This window comes from Balaenoptera acutorostrata, chromosome 15 (assembly GCF_949987535.1).
Source record: "Balaenoptera acutorostrata chromosome 15, mBalAcu1.1, whole genome shotgun sequence".
Lineage (NCBI taxonomy): Eukaryota > Metazoa > Chordata > Mammalia > Artiodactyla > Balaenopteridae > Balaenoptera > Balaenoptera acutorostrata.
Window position 1 is genome coordinate 35,567,595 of NC_080078.1, and position 17,167 is coordinate 35,584,761.

General features: G+C 51.5%; 1 protein-coding gene across 1 annotated transcript; it reads left to right on the forward strand.

Moving 5' to 3' along the window:
• The first annotated feature begins 1,960 nt into the window (after window positions 1–1,960).
• Window positions 1,961–14,667, forward strand: C15H16orf89 (chromosome 15 C16orf89 homolog). Its single transcript, XM_007181507.2, has 8 exons — window positions 1,961–2,177; window positions 5,993–6,142; window positions 7,530–7,680; window positions 8,983–9,100; window positions 11,112–11,247; window positions 11,921–12,025; window positions 13,493–13,579; window positions 14,346–14,667. Exons 1-8 carry the CDS (start codon window positions 1,967–1,969, stop codon window positions 14,474–14,476), a joined length of 1,089 nt encoding a protein of 362 aa, XP_007181569.1. The 5' UTR covers window positions 1,961–1,966; the 3' UTR covers window positions 14,477–14,667.
• Window positions 14,668–17,167: the final 2,500 nt, after the last annotated feature.

The window sequence follows — 17,167 nt, forward strand, 5'->3', positions numbered from 1 at the left end:
TTCAGAATTAGACAGTGGTGGTGTTTGCACAACTTTGTGAATATACTTTAAGAGACACTGCCAAAGTGTATACTTTAAAAGGGCATGTGAATTTGTAACAGGGAAGAGCTAAATTGGACTCCATGTTCAATCTGTTTCTTTGACTTTAACCTTTTCTTTTCGTTGCTTTTGTTATTATAATCATACATAATGGCCTGCCTCAGGGAACCCTGCCCCTCTGCCTGAAAGTTCAAGTGCCTCTGTTCAGCTCACAGGGAGGTAATCTGACCCGGCTCACCTGTGGATGGCTTCAAGAAAGAAGAAATTAACACATCCCCTCACCAGGGAATTTTGTAATTATGGCCTTTTTACTTTACTTCCTCATCTCCTCCCCTTCTCTGTACTATAAAAGAAACTGGCATCCAAACCCCATAAGATGGTTTACCGGAGACACTAGTCTGCCATCTTCTCGGTCTGCCAGCTTTCCGAATAAAGTCATACTCCTTCCCAAAACACCTCGTCTCCCCATTCATTGGCCTGTCGTGTGGCGAATGGAGCGAGCTTGGACTCGGTAACAAATTATATCTCAAAAAAGCTATTATTTTTAAATGTTCACAGGGAAATGTCTTACAAGGCTGGAGAAGGGCAAGAATGAAAAATAAAAAGATTGAGAGACCCTGACCTGGAGCCTGCCCACAAGGAACATCAGATGCACATTTTGGTGGTGGTATTTTTATTCTTACAGATCTATAATCTCTTAACTGAAACCCTGGGGACCAGATATGTTTCTGAATTCAGATTTCTTTAGAAAGGGCATATGGCATGCATACACGTAGTAGTTCCAGTGAGGTTCGGGACAGCACCCAGTACTCCAACAGTGACATTTTGCAGGGAAAAAGATGTACTTTCACAGTGAGTGAGCTGCATGAGGGCACTAAGTCCTCACTGTCCCGATACGAGAAGCACACGTGGCTGTGGGTCTCTTGAAATGTACCCAGCCTGAGCTGAAATGTGCCACGAGTGTAATACTCCCCAGATTTCAAAGACTTTGTAGGAGAAAAATGATATTAAAAAAAGAATGCAAAAAATTAATTTTTATTGATTTTTCATGTTGACAGCAAGTTGAAAAGATAATATTTTGGATATTGGGATCTATTTGTTCAAATAAAATAGATTGTTAAAATTCATTTCACCTGCTTCTCTTTGCTTTTTTTTAATGTGGCCACTAGACGATTTTGAAGCACCCACGAAGCTCACCCTTTGCAGCTCATATTCTGTCCCTACTGGACAGGCTCCACTCTAAGAAATCCTCTGTTCAGTTCAGGGGGCAGGTGTGCCCTCAAATGAGCTTATCCCAAACTTATTTTTAAAAAAGGGACTTCCCTGGTGGTCCAGTGGTAAAGAATCCTCCTTGCAATGCAGGGGATGCGGGTTCGATCCCTGGTCAGGGACTAAGATCCCACATGCCGCCGGGCAACTAAGCCTGCGTGCCACAACTACTGAGCTCACGCGCCTCAACTAGAGAGAGAAAACCCGCACGCCACAACTAGGGAGAAGCCCACGCGCCACAACGAAGAGTCCGCATCCTGCATCGAAAGATCCCACATGCCGCAACTTAAGACCCGACGCAGCCAAAAACAATAAATAAAATTAAAAGAAAAAAACCAAAAAAACCTTTGCAATCGCTAGATCAAGATAGCCTGTGGGCCTGGAGAGTCAGGGGTGAGAAGGAAAGGGTAGGCCCCTCTCTCCAGCCTTCGGCCAGCTGGCTCCACGTCCAGGGCTACCACCCCCAGAGTCAGTCCCCTGCAGCTGCCCTTTGAGAGCTCTCTGCCCAGGCCACCCCCCACCCCCAACAGCTGCTGGATCAGCCCTACCCGGCCACTCCTCTGCAGCTCTGCAGGGAAAGGGGGAGGAGGAGGAGGGAGTGTGGAGGCGGGCTGGCCCGGGGCTGAAGCGCTCCCCAGACTCTCGCAGAAGGCCAGCCATGTCCAGCCCAGGGCTGCTGCTCCTCCTGCTCTTGTTGCTGGCACCCCGGCCACTGCAGCCCTCCTTGCTGCCACCGCTGGACACCCCAGAGGGCAAGGCCACCATCATGGGCCTCATCCTCTCTGCGCTGGAGAGAGCCACATCCTTCCTGAAGAAGAGGCTGCCCGAAATCAACCTGGATGGCGTGGTGGGCTTCCGGGTGCTGGAAGGTGGGTGCGCTTTCGTTGTCCCGGACTGGCCACCGGGAATCCAGTTCTCTGCCTGTCACCTGCCTGCTCTGCACCCCTGGGACCTGCCCACCTTCTGGTCCCCAAATAGTCTGCTTTAACTATAAGGAAAGAGGGGCACAGGGTGGCTTGCTCCTTTTGGGTGTCTGGAGCCCCGCTGTGGTCAATTTTTTTAGAAGCAGGAAGGATTCAGAGGCCCCTCAAGAAAAGATTTGGAAATTATTATTTTCCCAGGAGGAAATGATTCATTTGACAGTCCCTTCCTCCTGACATGCCAGGACAAAAGCGGGCAGAGGGAGTGGGCCCTGTGAAGGGGTAGTCACGGGAGGGTGGCAGCCTCAGCTCCCACCACGTCCAGCCAAAGCTGCCTGAAGTCTCCTAGAAAAGGGCCAAGTGTTTGTTCAGCTTTGAGGGATATAAGATCCCCAAGGAGGGGGCTGGAGATAGGCCAAGAAAAACAGGGAGCCACCCCACACACAGCACAGGTTGCAGGGAGACGCTCCCTGACCCAAGTGACAAAGAGCCAGCTTGGTGTCGGCCTGGGGCTCTGGCTGGCCCCACTCCTGTATCACCCCCTCTGCGTTGCCAGGGCTGCTTTCCACCCACCAGGACTCCAGATCCCAGCAGGAGGTGGGGCTCTGGGATGGGTCTGCACCTGCATCTTGGCCTCACTGCCTCGGGGCCTCCTTGTGTCCTCCCCACACCTCTGACCCCCTCTCCCCCAGGCTGCATCCTGGAGACCCTCAAGATCCCAGTCCCCTCCCCTCCAGGCCAGGACCAGGGTGCGGCAAGACAGATGCCATGGTCTCCTTCTTTTAACCCCAGCCCTGTCTTACTCCTCTAGAAATTAATCATAATAAACACACAGGGCCGATTTCCCCATTAGGTGCACGATACTTTTAGGGACCCATGAAAATGTTTTAATTTCTCTTAAAATAGGAAGAAGGATGTTAACTTTTTTTTTTTTTTTTTTGGCGATGCCACGCGGCTTGCAGGATCTCAGTTCCCTGACCAGGGATTGAACCCAGGCCACAGCAGTGAAAGCTTGGCTACTAGGCTAGGCCACCAGGGAAGTCCCAAAAAGTGAACTTTTAGGTCAAAGAAAATGCTTCAATATATTACATTCTGTCTTTATCTGTCTTTATACCATCCCAGTTGTAAAGCAATCGTCAATGTACTTTTTTAATGGAGGAGGGGGCCAACAAAGGCAAAAGCGTCTCGGGCCTACGAAGCCTCAACAGGGCCCCACAGACACGCCTGGGTGCTGCCTAGGCACCTGCCACATGTAATCACCCAACAACCCAGAGAGGGTGCTCTGTTTTGCTCCTTCTACAGGTGGGGAAATTGAGGCACAGAGAGGTTCAGTGGCCTCCTGACACCTCACAGCTGATAAGAAGGGGGTCTAGGATTCAAATCCACCTGCTGTAACACCCCTTGAGGGCAATGTGGCCATCGTCCTGACTTTTATGTCCCCCCTGGGTGCTGAGCACAGCACTGGTCGTGGATAAGTGGTTGAATGAACATTCCAGATCGTGGTGACAGGCTCTTAGTAGCAGCCCCATGGGTCTGTGTTTCCTTATGGAGAGGGAGGGGAGGGGCAGGTGGCTACCTGGGCTCCGTGCCCTCTGGGGTGCCCGCGACAGTAAAAGCTGATGTTCACTGGGTACCCGCTAAGCACTGGCAGACCTGAGCGCACACATGGGGTGTTCACTGACTTCTCCCCATAACCCTTGACATAAGTCCATTATTATTATCATCCCCTTTTTGCCAAGGAGGGGATAGGCTTTAGAAAATGTCCGAGGTCACACAGCGAGTCAGAGGAGGTAGATTCGAACCCTGCACTGTCTGACTCTGCACTGTTCTTTGAGTCATTCCAGGGCAGCAGCAGCTGGAAGGAGGGAAGCGGTGGTCCAAGTGGGCGCCACGTAACAGCCTCAAGCAGGGCCGCACCCTCCTCCCCTCTCCACGGTCGCTGCCCCTTCTCCTTGCAATAACCGATGGCTGCACAACAAATTACGCCAGGATTTAGCTGCTTGAAACCACAACAACAGTTGTTATCACATGGTTTTTATGGGTCAGGAATCCAGGAGCAGCTTAGCTGGGTGGTTCTGACTCAGGTTGCCATCCAGAGGCCAGCGGAGCTGTGGTCATCTGAAGACTTCACTGGGGCTGGATGAGCCACCTCACTCACTCACAGGCCTGGAGCGGTGGTGCTGGCTAGTGGCTGGGGGCCTCGGTTCCCCACAACACGGGCCCCTCCCTGGGCTGCTTGAGCATCCTCACAACGTGGCGGCCGCTTCACCCAGAGCGAGTGACCCAGGAGAGAGCCAGGTGGAAGCCTCAATGTCTTTTACAACCGAGCGTTGGAAGTCACATGTCACTATTTCCCTAAGTTCTTGTTGGTTTCACAGGTCAGCCCCATTCCAAGTGGGAGGGGGCTGAAGGGGCCTGAAAATTAGCTGCCTACCACAGCACTCCTTCTGAGGGTCCTGCCTGCATTCTCAGCCTTCGCAGGAGAGAGAGAAGGGGTTCACATTCTGGAAGGAGTCCAGTAGCAACAAAATACCCATGGATCACCCGGGTCCTCTCCACTTGGTGCTAGACAGGTGGACATTGACCTAAGAGAGCAAAGGGTCCCTCCAGCTGCCTCTGTCAGCCATGAGGGGGTTCCAGAATGTAGCAGCAGCTGCCACACATGCAGGAAGAAACAGAAACAAGCCTCAGGACCCAGGATCACCATGAGGCCAGGTTGGGTTCACCTGGTCTCTTTGATGATTCAGCATCCCTCCTGGGTGCCACTGCAGGACCCTCCATCTACAGGTAGAGCCAATGGTCTAGAACAATGCTTCAGAACTAGACTGCCTGGTTTGAGTTCAGAGAGGGAGCCAAGTTGGGGGAGGGTGTCACAGAGCCCATCACCCCACAAGACTAGCTCAGCACCCTCCTTAAACCTCGTCCACCCTCCCCCACACAGTGCCCTACCTAAAGGCAACTGCCCTACATCATCTCACCCTCTCAGCCCTGCACTGATGCTCTCCCTCACATCTCCTCTCTTTCTGGCTACCTCGTGACCTCCTCTTCCAGCCACCACCATCCTCTCCTACCACTGCTAGTCCACAGGGCACCTCTGGGAGAATTAGAAAAAGGTGCCACCTTTCTTAAGTCACTTGACTGCCATCTGCTGGAAAATTGTCTTAAAACATGTTACAAACCCATGATATTAGTGTGTGCTGCCTTTGTGCAGTGTACAACCTGCTCAACTGTACACAGTGGCTCTCCACTCTGCAATCTGGGTCCCTCCCTCATTTTCTTCTCCTGGACCACAAACCCTAAGTCTCTGTAACTAATAGTAATAGCTAAACTTTATTAAGTGCTTCCTTTGCACTCTGGACAATGTTAAGTCCTCTGTATGCATTAGCTCATTTAATCCTTATGACCCCCTTCTCCAAGGAGTAAGGACTATCATTATCTTCATTCTACAGATGAAGAAAGTGAAGCAGAGAGAAATTAACTGACTTTCTCTGGTCACCCAACAAGAAAGCATTAGAGTCAGGATTTGAACCCTGGTCCCCCTCCAGAAATCAAGCTCTTAGCCACCACTTTCCCTCACTCTGGCCCCACCCCCAGTACCCAGCTGAGCCCCACAGAGGCCTAATTTTCAAAAAGCTCTGGGAATTTTTTCCCCTCAGGAGCTGGAAGAAGCTGAGAGGCTCAGTAAGCATTATAACTGGGGATATTTTTTTCCTGCCCATGTGATTTGTCCAATGTTGGAATGAATGAACTCTGCTCTCGCCCAGTGCAGCTCAAAAGTGTTCAGGAGAAGTGGGCCCGGGACCCCCAGGTGCAGCCACTTGGCCTGCGTGCAGGGAAGCTGGCGGAAAAGCTGGCTCCTCTTCTCCACAGATCCATCTTCTACCTCAACCTGAGTGACCCCAAGTACCTAAGAGGTAAGAGCGTGGTGGAGTCCTGTTTCTTCAGGAACACAGACGGCTTCTGGGAGTGTCTACTGAAATAACCTAGTGGAGCTCCTTCCGGTGTAAGGGAGGGTCCCGGATGATCTGTAACCAGCTGCCCTGGGGATGTTCGGTCATCCTTGACTTCAGCTTGAGATGACCTCTCCCACCCACACAGAGCCGGTGGAAAGTAGGGAACGGGTCTCCCTCATTTGTTCAGCTCACGTCCAGGCTTGGGGGCCTCCATCCTAAACCAGAGGAGAGGGAGGTTAGAGATCTAAAAGGTAATCCGGCCCTTTGCATGGCAAACATTAGTATCTTTTTTTTTTTTTAATTTTCTTCTTTTTTTTTTAGTTTATTTTTGGCTGCGTTGGGTCTTCATTGCTGCGTGCGGGCTTTCTCTAGTTGCAGCGAGCGGGGGCTACTCTTCGTTGCGGTGCGCAGGCTTCTCATCATGGTGGCTTCTCTTGTTGCGGAGCACAGGCTCTAGAGGGCACGGGCTTCAGTAGTTGTGGCGTGTGGGCTCAGTAGTTGTGGTTCGCGGGCTCTAGAGCGCAGGCTCGGTAGTTGTGAACGTGGGCTTAGTTGCTCCACGGCATATGGGATCTTCCCAGACCAGGGCTCAAACCCATGTCCCCTGTATTGGCAGGCGGATTCTTAACCACTGTACCACCAGGGAAGTCCCCAAACATTAGCACCTTGCTAGCATCTTTCTTGTGCCCTATAATGCAGAGCTTCTGTCTCTTTGTCAGCCTTGAGTCACCCTACCAAGAGTCCCACCCTATAAGCCCTGGCCTAAGTTGTTCCTGGGTTGGGGGTGGGTGGGTATATAAACCAGCTCCTTGTATGGTCCAGCCCTGCCTCCCAGGCTCCCAGCTCCCAGGTCCATGGGGGTGAGTGGGGAGATAACTGGCCAGACATCATGACCAGACCCCAGCCCTCCCGAGCTTCGGCCTGTCCCTCTGCAGTCGGCGTCCCCCACCCTCTCCCAGGCCTGGTCCTTAAGACCATCCCAACCCGTATCACCGTGAAGTCTGTTCCATAAGAGCTCCACAGTCTAACGGAACAAAAGGTGGCAACTAACCCTACTTATATGTCTCAAGCTTCCATGGGATGCGATAGATTTAGTCAGAGCCCGTCCCAACACTGTTCCTAGTGATTTTTAAAAATTTTTTTAGAGAAAGAGCTTCCTGAGTGTTTCAAATGCAGTGTCCAACCCTCAGGCCAGGCTTGGAGCCCTGAAGGCACCCGAGTGTGCTCAGGGCTGCCGGGGGAGGGACAGCCCGTTCCTGGGCTCAAAACCACAGGAACCTGGGGGGCGGTTAAGCTTGGCATGGCCCACTGCTCCTGGGTCTCCCCGCAACCCTCTCCTCTCTGCCAGAGTTCCAGCCAACCATTGAGCCTGGGTTTTGGAAGCTCCCGCACATCTGGACCCGCACCAGGGCCTCCATGGTCTACTCCACGTTTGAGCAGCAGGACCCCTTCTCAGAGGAGCACAGTGACCTGTGCCTGGTGCAGCTGCTGGGAACCGGGTGGGCCCCCTGGACGGCCCCGCTTCCGAAAAACCCCAAAGTGCTTGCCCTCCGCCAGTCCTCCCGTCCCACTCACTCTCCAAATCCCCAGGGGTTTGGGCAAAACCAGGCGCAAGCTCCCCCAAGAGCTGTTCCTTCTCCCACCCTCATCCCTGTGAGTCAGCCCCCCTCTCTCCACCCGAGGCTTCCAGCCCGCTCCAATCACCTACCTCCACGCCCTGCACTCCCCAACTGGCTGGTCTCCCCACACCAGAGGGATCTTTCCAAAAAGCACATGTGAACACCCCACCCCAGTGTGAAGCTTCCTTGTTCTCAGGAAAAGCCCCAACTCCTCTGCCCTTCCAGGTCCCCAGGCCACTCCGGTCCAGGCCCTGGGGCCTCTCTTCAGACTCTCAAAGGCACCAGCTCCCTCCCACTTAAAGCCTTTGCCTGTGCCCGGCAGTTGCCTCTGTGGGGCCTCCTCCCACCCTGCCCCACCCCAGGCCCTGTGCCTAAGTAACTCTGCTCACACTTGAGGGCCAGCTCCAGCATCCTTCCTCCAGAACCTTACCTGACCCTACTGCAGGGGGCTGACCTCCCATGGTGGACCGGATCTCCTCTCCAGATGCAGTTCACATTTGTTTTATGGTTCTGTAGAACAAATGTGAACTGCATCTGGCTAGGAGAACCAGTCCCAGAAAGCAGAACAGGGCTGTAGGCCCCAGAAAGAAGGACCCAGCCTAGTTTAGCTCACCTGCTGTGCAGTGAGCTTGGAGCAAACCCCCGAGAGGCAGCCCTAGGTGCAGGGACCCATGGAACCCATGAGCAGAAGGGGCAGCAGATGTCCGAGCTCCCACCCTCTCAGCATCCTTCAGAGAGGTATTCGGGCCAGGACACAGCTGGGCTTGCAGAGGGGCTATGCTCCAGTGAGGGACCTGCCCTGTCCCTTCCATGGGGCAGGCCAGGCCTGGCATGGGGGGGTGGGCATGCCAGGCCCGGGGATCTGCTGTTCTGGGTCCAGGGATCTGCTGTTTAGGGCAATTCTGGGAAATATGGTACTTGGGGGTCCCACGGAGAAATGGGAAGTCGCAGCCCCTGGTGGCTCCCCTCACCCAGGATAGCTCCAGCATCGCCTCCCCTGTGCCGGGGGGAACAATGTAGCCAATCCAGACACAGGACACCTGTGTTTATCTGGCACAGCTGTGTGCCTGGACCCTACCGGGGGGTCTAATAACTAGAGGGGGCATCAGGACCAAGAAAGGCTCTGTGCCCTCGGGTTTCATTCAGGACGCTTTTAACAGCTTGGAACCACTTCTCCCACAGGACAAACAGCAGCCAGCCCTGCAGGCTCTCCGATTTCTGCAAGACCCTCATGACCAGGCCCGGCTGCTCTGGCTACTGCCTGTCTCACCAGCTGCTCTTCTTCCTCTCGGCCAGAATGGTGAGTGCCTGGTGTGGGCTCAGCCACAGCCCAAGGAGGAGGAAGAATGACTGAAAGGGGCTCGTGACAGTGTGGTTTCGTATGTTCACAGCTGGAAAATAAGCAGGTTTTAAACCCCTGCTTCAGACCTCAGGAGGCGGAAGTGAGTAGCCTGTCATTATTCAGCCATGAAATCCAACCACAATGGTGGGGGGGTGGGGATGAGATTCTGTTGCACAGAGAACTCTGCATGCTGAACTGGATCATAGGGCATTAGAAAAAGAGAGAGGGAAGCAGCAGAAAGAACTCAATAAACAAGAGATGGAAAAAGGTCTTAGAACAAAGTCAGTAGCTAGCTGCTTCCAGAAAACCAAACCAAGACCAAAACAGCCCCACCATCACTTCTCCTGTGCCCAAACACTCTTCCAAGGCCAAGATTTGCTAGATACACATTTTATTTTATTTTATTTTGGCCTCACCGTGGGGCTTGTGGGATCTCAGTTCTTCGACCAGGGAATGAACCCGGGCCATGGCAGTGAAAGCACCGAATCCTAACCACTAGACCACCAGGGAACTCCCGCTAAATACTCATTTTAAACATATATTTATTTATATACAAAGTAGGGCTTGCTATCTCTATTCAAAAATGTTACTCAGGGCTTCCCTGGTGGCGCAGTGGTTGAGAATCTGCCTGCCAATGCAGGGGACACAGGTTCGAGCCCTGGTCTGGGAAGATCCCACATGCCGTGGAGCAATTAAGCCCGTGAGCCACAACTACTGAGCCTGCGCGTCTGGAGCCTGTGCTCCGCAACCAGAGAGGCCGGGATAGTGAGAGGCCCGCGCACCGCGATGAAGAGTGGCCCCCACTTGCCACAACTAGAGAAAGCCCTCGCACAGAAACGAAGACCCAACACAGCCAAAAATAAATAAATCAATAAATAAAGGAGTTCCTTTAAAAAAAAAAAAAAAAAGTTACTCAATGTCCAGAAATTCTTCGCCAAGAAAGGACTTGCTGATTTTGTCTAATAGATTTTTTTTTAAAATAAATCACATTAGGATTCTTTTTTTAAATTTTATTTATTTATTTATTTATGGCAGTGTTGGGTCTTCGTTTCTGTGTGAGGGCTTTCTCTAGTTGCGGCAAGAGGGGGGCCACTCTTCATCACGGTGCGCGGGCCTCTCACTATCGCGGCCTCTCTGGTTGCGGAGCACAGGCTCCAGACGCGCAGGCTCAGCAATTGTGGCTCACGGGCCTAGTCGCTCCGCGGCATGTGGGATCTTCCCAGACCAGGGCTCAAACCCGTGTCCCCTGCATTGGCAGGCAGATTCTCAACCACTGCGCCACCAGGGAAGCCCTAATAGATTTTTTTATTATTATTTATTTGTAAGCTGTCACAGCCCAGTGTTTTTGTAAATACAATAAAAGCCAAGTTACAAGGAAAGTTATTGTGATTACTAGAGTCAGCAGATAGAAAGTTGCTCTGACATATTGCTATAGAAGTTTCCAAAGCCTGTTCTCATCCCCTGTCCTCTCCGTGCAACCGCTCCGCGGCCCAGGCTTTGAGCAGCGCTGTAGCTGCCTGCTTGCGGGGTTAGGCTGGAATCAGAATGCGGTGACAGAGTGCTTTAGAGCGCCCCCTGGTGTCGGGCGTCGTGTCAGGCACTTCCAGGTTATGGTACTGCCCCCCACCCCGCCCCCGACATGAGCGCCCCTCAGGTGCAGCTCCCATCGGCATCGCCCTTTCCCCATGGAAACCCTTGAGGCTCACAAAGGTTAACTTAGTGGGTGGAAGTCGCACAGCTCCTAAGCTGCAGAGCCAGGGCTCGAACTTAGCTCTCTCTGTCCCCCAGTGACTAAGCCCCACCAGGCTGGGAGTGTGGATAGGGAAGAAATTTTGGGAAAAGGGAAAAGACCTGCCCCAAAGGCAGCCACTTAAAAAACCGTTTCCGAACAGCAGGTCTTTTCCCGTAACAGCGCGCATGTGTCGCTCAGACCACAAACTTCCTTGTCTCTTGGTGTTTGTTCCCCCAGAGGGGATGCACGAAGGGGCTGTTCCGCCAGAGCCAGCGCTACATGAACCTCTTCTGTGCCAACATGATGGACCTGAACCGGAGAGCTGAGGCCATCGGATATGCCTACCCCACCCGGGACCTCTTCATGGAAAACAGTGGGCCCCCGCATTCTGCTCTAGGAACAAAGCAGCGGGGTGTCCCTGATTCCGGGCACACACACAAACACAAACACACACACACTAGGGCTGCCAGGTTTAGCAAATGAAAATATAAGAGGCCCAGGCACATTTGAACTTCAGATAAACAACAAATACATTTTTAGTATAAGTGTATCCCAAACATTGCATGGGCTATACTTAATTTTTTTCTTTTTTTAAATTTTTTGGCCACACCGAGTGGCATGCTGGATCTTAGTTCCCCAGCCAGGGGTCGAACCTGCGTCCCCTGCAGTGGAAGAGTGGAAGCACTTAGTCTTAACCACTGGACCACCAGAGAAGTCCTACTTAACAATTTTTAATTTGTCATTTATTGGAAATAAATTTAAGTGGGCATCCTGCATTTTATCTGCCACTGTTTTGACTGCTTCCTGCCCCAAAGATCTGACCCAGTGACGGAGCTCTGGACAGACTGACCAAGGCAGGACCCAGGTTTGGGGGCCCCTGCTTACTAAGGCAGACCCTCAGGGCTGCCTCCTTGCAGCCACTGTGTTGAGTGCCCACCTCCTGGTGCCGCCTCTCTCTAGCAGGTGGCACCATGGTGGCCTTGGGGAGGGGGAAGAGGTGGGCCTGGGGGGTAGGCCTGCAGAGGGTGCCCTGTCTTTGCTTCCAGTCATGTTCTGTGGAATCGGTGGCTTCTCCGACTTCTACAAACTCCGGTGGCTGGAGGCCATTCTCAGCTGGCAGAAGCCGCAGGAAGGATGCTTTGGGAAGCCAGGTGAGCTGTACTTCCTCCCTGGCTGGGAGCAGGGGTGGGGGTGGGGGCGCTGGGCTTCTATGCCAGTTGGGGAAAGGATGCACTGGTGTTGGGGTGCAGAGAAAGATGTGCAACATACATGTCCATGCACACACATGCACGCGCGCACACACACACACACACGTGGAAATAGGCTCGGAGTTTTGGAAGCCAAAACTTTGCAGGATGAGAGGTGGTCTTGTTGGAAGATATTGGACCCCTGCACCTGTGTTAACAAATTCATTTCTTCATCAAGTATTCCCTGAGCACCTACTATATGCCAGACACAGTTCTAGGCTCTGGAGAAACTAGGCAGGGAAAAGAGGAAAGAGGAAAAGAGACAGAAACCACCTAAACAAACCAGTAAGTGAAATGCGAGTTCTGATAATGGTTGTGAAGGATACATCAGGCTGAGAGAGAAAAGAACACTGGAGAAGCTTCTTTAGGCAGAATAGTCAGGGGAGATGTCTGAGAGGTGGTGACATAGAAGCAGGGGTGGAGGGAACTATATTCAATATCCTATGATAAACCATAATGGAAAAGAATATGAAAAAGAATATGTATATGTATAACTGAGTCACTTTGCTGTACAGCAGAAATTAAACACAACATTGTAAACTGTACTTTAATAAAATTTGTTTAAAAAGAAGAATCTGGGACTTCCCCACCGGTCCAGTGGTTAAGACTCCATGCTTCCACTTCAGGGGGCACGGGTTCAGGGTTTGATCCCTGGTCAGGGAACTAAGATTCCTACATGCCGCGAGTCGTGGCCAAAAATTTTTAAAAATAAAGAATAAAAAGAAGAAATAGAGAAAAAAAAAAAGAAGAAGAAGCAGAGGGTGGAAAGGCAGAGGATGCAGCCCCTTTCCAGCCATGTGACACCAGACAGCTGGTCCTCTTTGGAGTAAGTCACTTCACCTCTCTGAGCCTCAATTTTCCTGTCTATAAATAAATGAGCAAAATAATCTCCACCTTCCTGAGCTGTGAGGAGTAGACATAATACAGATGAAACCACCTAGCTTTTGCCAGGTACAGACAAGGCTCCCAGTAAATGCTGGCTTCCCAAATGAGAAGCTTAGGATGCTCAAAGACCAAAGCTTTTGAAATAAGATAGTCTGTTTTAAAACAGAGGCATTTATAAAATGAAGATTCTCAGGCCTCCAGACCTATAGATTCAGCAGGTGGAGGGGCTGCAGACCCCCATTTTCAATGAGCTCCTCTGGCCACTCTGATATGGGTGATTGGGGGACCACAATTTGGGAAACATCAGTAGATGCAGATTGAGGTGGTGTGGAAGTATCTCTACGCAGGGGCACGAGGAAACTTCCAGAAGAGCCTCCAGATTCAAGAGAAGACTTGAGTTGCTTGAGGTGTTGTGAAGAGTAGGGGGCTTAGCCAGTAATATTTAAAAACCCATCTTGAGAAGTTCACCTTTCATTCTTCTCTCAGCTGCTGAAGATGAAGAATTACCCAAAGCCATTCAGTACCAACAGCATCTTTTGAGAAGAGTGAAGAGGCGAGAAAAACAATTTACAGGTAATGAAAATAACCAAGACATGAAACCAAAACCTAGAAAGGATACACACGGCTTGCACTCAAGGAAAACAGGCTCCCAGCACCACCCAGGAGCCAGGGTGGAGGGCCTTTGTGTTTGGGAGCTAGAGGGAAGGGTAGGAGTCTCTGATGCCCTCCTCTTTGAAAGTGGGGAGTCCAGAGATGCTGTCTCCAGTGAAGGGAACATAAAAGAGAAGGTTTGGTGTATTACACACTGAAAGTCACAGAGATAACCCCTCTCGGTCAAAGTCTAGTCAGGAAAACAGAAACTGCATCAGGAACTTCAGCAGAGGGAATTGAATATAGGGAACTCAGAGGTGCTGCAAGAGCTGAAAACAGAAAAGGTGAGAAAACACAGACATTAACCACTGCAGGAAGCCCCCATCCTCCCTGGAGGCAGAGCTGGAGGGACCGTGAGAGGAGATGGGGTGAGTGGAGCCTGCAGAGGCTGGACGCAGAGGAGACAGAGAAGGGCAAGGGGAGAAATACACTGGCTTCTCCCCTCACCCCACCTATGCCTGCCTGTGGTGGGCAAGGCAGTCTGGGAAATGTAGTTTGGAGGGGTTGGTGCACTGGGGTTTGGAGCAAAGAAGGGTAGAGGGGGGATCGTTGAGCCAGGGGACAAGTGACGAACACAGTTCTGGTGGCCGCACGTCCCCAGGCTGGCCGAGGGAACATCTGAAAAGTACTCTCAGTGGAACGGTGGCCATCCCCCCCAGCACTCACAGCAGGGCCTCTGCCTCCCCAGATGGCTGCTCTTCCCATAACACGGCCATGGCTGTCGCGGCCCTGGGTGGCTTCATCTCCATCCTGGCGGAACTCCCACCAGCAGATGGAGAGCTGCGGCCGCCCACACCGACACCACCCAGCAGCCACTGACAAGGATGGTTCCACGCCTGCCACCCGCCAGGAAGGTGAAACGCACGCCTTTCGTCATTCCTTCCTTAGTCCTGGGGCCTGGGTCTCACCCTGAGAAGGAGGCAGCCGAAGCAAAGCAATCCAGTGTCATCCCCTCGGGGAGCCGGGCTGGGGAGGTGGGGCTGGAATGAACCCAGGCACGGAGCAGATGAATAAATTTAGAGTGCAGTTGAGTGGGGAGTTGGGTCTTGTTCCTCAGCCTTTCAGACAACTTCACTTGGGATAATTATAGCACCCATCCCAATATTACCTCCACAGCTGTGACAGTTATGTCTGTAGAGTACTGAGAACGGTACCTGTAATGTAGTAGGTGCCAGGTAAATGTTACCTGCTCCTGCAGTGATGATGTCGCATCCCGTGGGAGCTTGTCCCGAGGCAGTGGCCAGGGGTTGGGGGGGAGCTGGCTCATCAATGTTTCTCTCATTCCCAGCTTGCTTCTCTTCCCTCCTGTTCTGCTTCAGTGTGAGTATATCTAAAGTGTCAGGTGGAGCCCTGACACTAATCTCATCTGGGAAAAGACCTGGAAACTAATTATAGGTCCAGGTGTGTCTATGGTGCTGATTTCAGGCTACGTGCACATGGGTGTTAAAAAAAAAAAAAAAAGCTAAAAACCCAGTCTTCGGACTGGAAGGCTCTTAGTGGCTGATGGTCGTATGTATGTGACAATTTAAACATATTTGAGAATCTAAATTAAAATAGCCTTTGCTCTTTCTTTGCCCAACTGAATAATCCAGTGGGAGGAATAGTTCTAAATCTGTCCTTTGAGAGTTGGTCTCCTCTATCTATTCCTCTTTGCTGCTGCCCCCAGATGCCTTCCCGAAAGTGCTCTTAAACTGTCAGGCCCACAGGAACATTCCTGGATTTTGTTGGCAAGTGTGACTTGCTTTTGAGATTGTAGTTTTCTTGGGAAACCAGGAGCCAGAATTTAATACCCACTTGGCACTTTGTATTCTTCGGGAATTTCTTCCACATTACCTCTCAAACAAAATTTACCAAGAGAGGCACAGAATCAGATTGGGTTGGGCCGGGTAGGCCGGGGCAGGGGGCGTTGGCGGGGGGTAATATAAGATTAATATGAATTTGTGATGGATTAGTTGATGGAGCCTGACACCGATTCACTTTTGGAAGGCTTGAGTTACCAAACCAGGACGGAATGATCTAGGAGAAACCTGAGTTTACAAGTCACTTTCAAGGAAAGGGAATCCTAACCCAAACGGGGAAGAAAAATTTACAAGGTGAACCCTACCTGAATCACTTCTTTGGATTTCTGTTGCCGCGGGCACTGAAGAGAGGTGAAAACAGTGGATGAGTCTTTTCACCTGAGCTTCTACTGAAGATGGATCCTGTGAGCATTTACCATGGTGTGGAGGGGGGGCTTCATTTCCCTTGTTCTGTCACTGCTCACGACCTCCCTAGAAGAGTTTCTCAACCTGTCACTGCTCATGACCTCCCTAGAAGAGTTTCTCAACCTGTGGCCTGTGGCTGCCTGCGTCAGAACCACCTGAGGTCTCCTGTTAAACATGCAGGCTGGATTCTCATTCAGCCACCAGGAGGGAAGGGATGTGACAGCGAGAGCTAGATCAGCTTGAAGTCAGCATGTCCCATTCTCTGTCCCTGGGTTCTCTGTCCCTCAGCGACTGTGCCTCTGCTCTCCTCCCACACCAGTGGTCAGGGAGACTGGACCCGGCAACATTTCACCAAGACACTCTGTGTTTCCCAGGTCTTCACTGTTCCCTTTCTTCCATCTGGATTACCCATCCTGACCCCATCCCCCAGTTCAGTTAAGATTTTATTTGTCCTGTAAAATTCACCTAGAACGCCACTTGTCCCATGAAGTCTTCTCCCGTTCTCCCACCTGCCTCCCTCTTTTTTACACGGCTCTTTGGGCACCTTATTCTGACACTTGTGTACTTGTGGATTCTATCATCAGATGCTAAATCACCTTAGGGCATGGGCTATATGGTGCTCTCTTTGTGTGCCCAGCTCCTACTGTACTGCCTGGAGCAGAGAAGTGTTTAATAGATGTTCGCAGAATTAAATAGGAAAAAAGAAAAGAAAAACCGGGCTCTTTAGGATGTGTGTCCAAGTTTTAGCTGGTGGAAGAGGGCTTGGGCTTTGAACATTGTTGAGCCTGGTCTGGCAAGTCCACGCAGGATGAGGGCCCCTAAGGTCACCCCCACACATGGAGCGTATGACAGAACCTCCTGCCTCTGGAAACCTCAAAGCCAGGTTCTAGCATATTGTAAATACCCTCATAGTACTTTACATAAGAGATACAGAACACAGTGCAGACAGAAGAAATTGATCTTGGTTTATAATTCCTAAAAGGGTTTTATAAGAGCAAGTTTGGTTTCCCAGACTCCAAAATAAACATGCATCCCTGCCCCCCACCCCCCAGAAAGAAGTTCCTCCTGGGCAGGAGAGCAGAGGGGCTAAGGGCTCATGCTTCAGAGCCAGCTGCCTCCTCTGCTAACAGCTGTGTGACCTTGGGCCAGTAGCTTGCCCTCTCTGTGCCCCCATTTCCTTTTCTGTATAATGGATAGCATAATGATACCCACCTTCTAGGATTCATGAAGGGATTTGATAAAATGGTGCAGGTTAAGCCCCTTGCACACTGCCTGAGGCTTAGATGAGCTGGGGGACTCCTAGCTG

Coding starts and splice junctions, on each gene's coding strand:
- C15H16orf89 (XM_007181507.2), top strand. CDS start 1,967: ATGTCCAGCCCAGGGCTGCTGCTCCTCCTGCTCTTGTTGCTGGCACCC. Junction 7,681..8,982: donor GTGCAGCTGCTGGGAACCGG/GTGGGCCCCCTG, acceptor CTTCTCCCACAG/GACAAACAGCAGCCAGCCCT. Junction 13,580..14,345: donor GCGAGAAAAACAATTTACAG/GTAATGAAAATA, acceptor CTGCCTCCCCAG/ATGGCTGCTCTTCCCATAAC.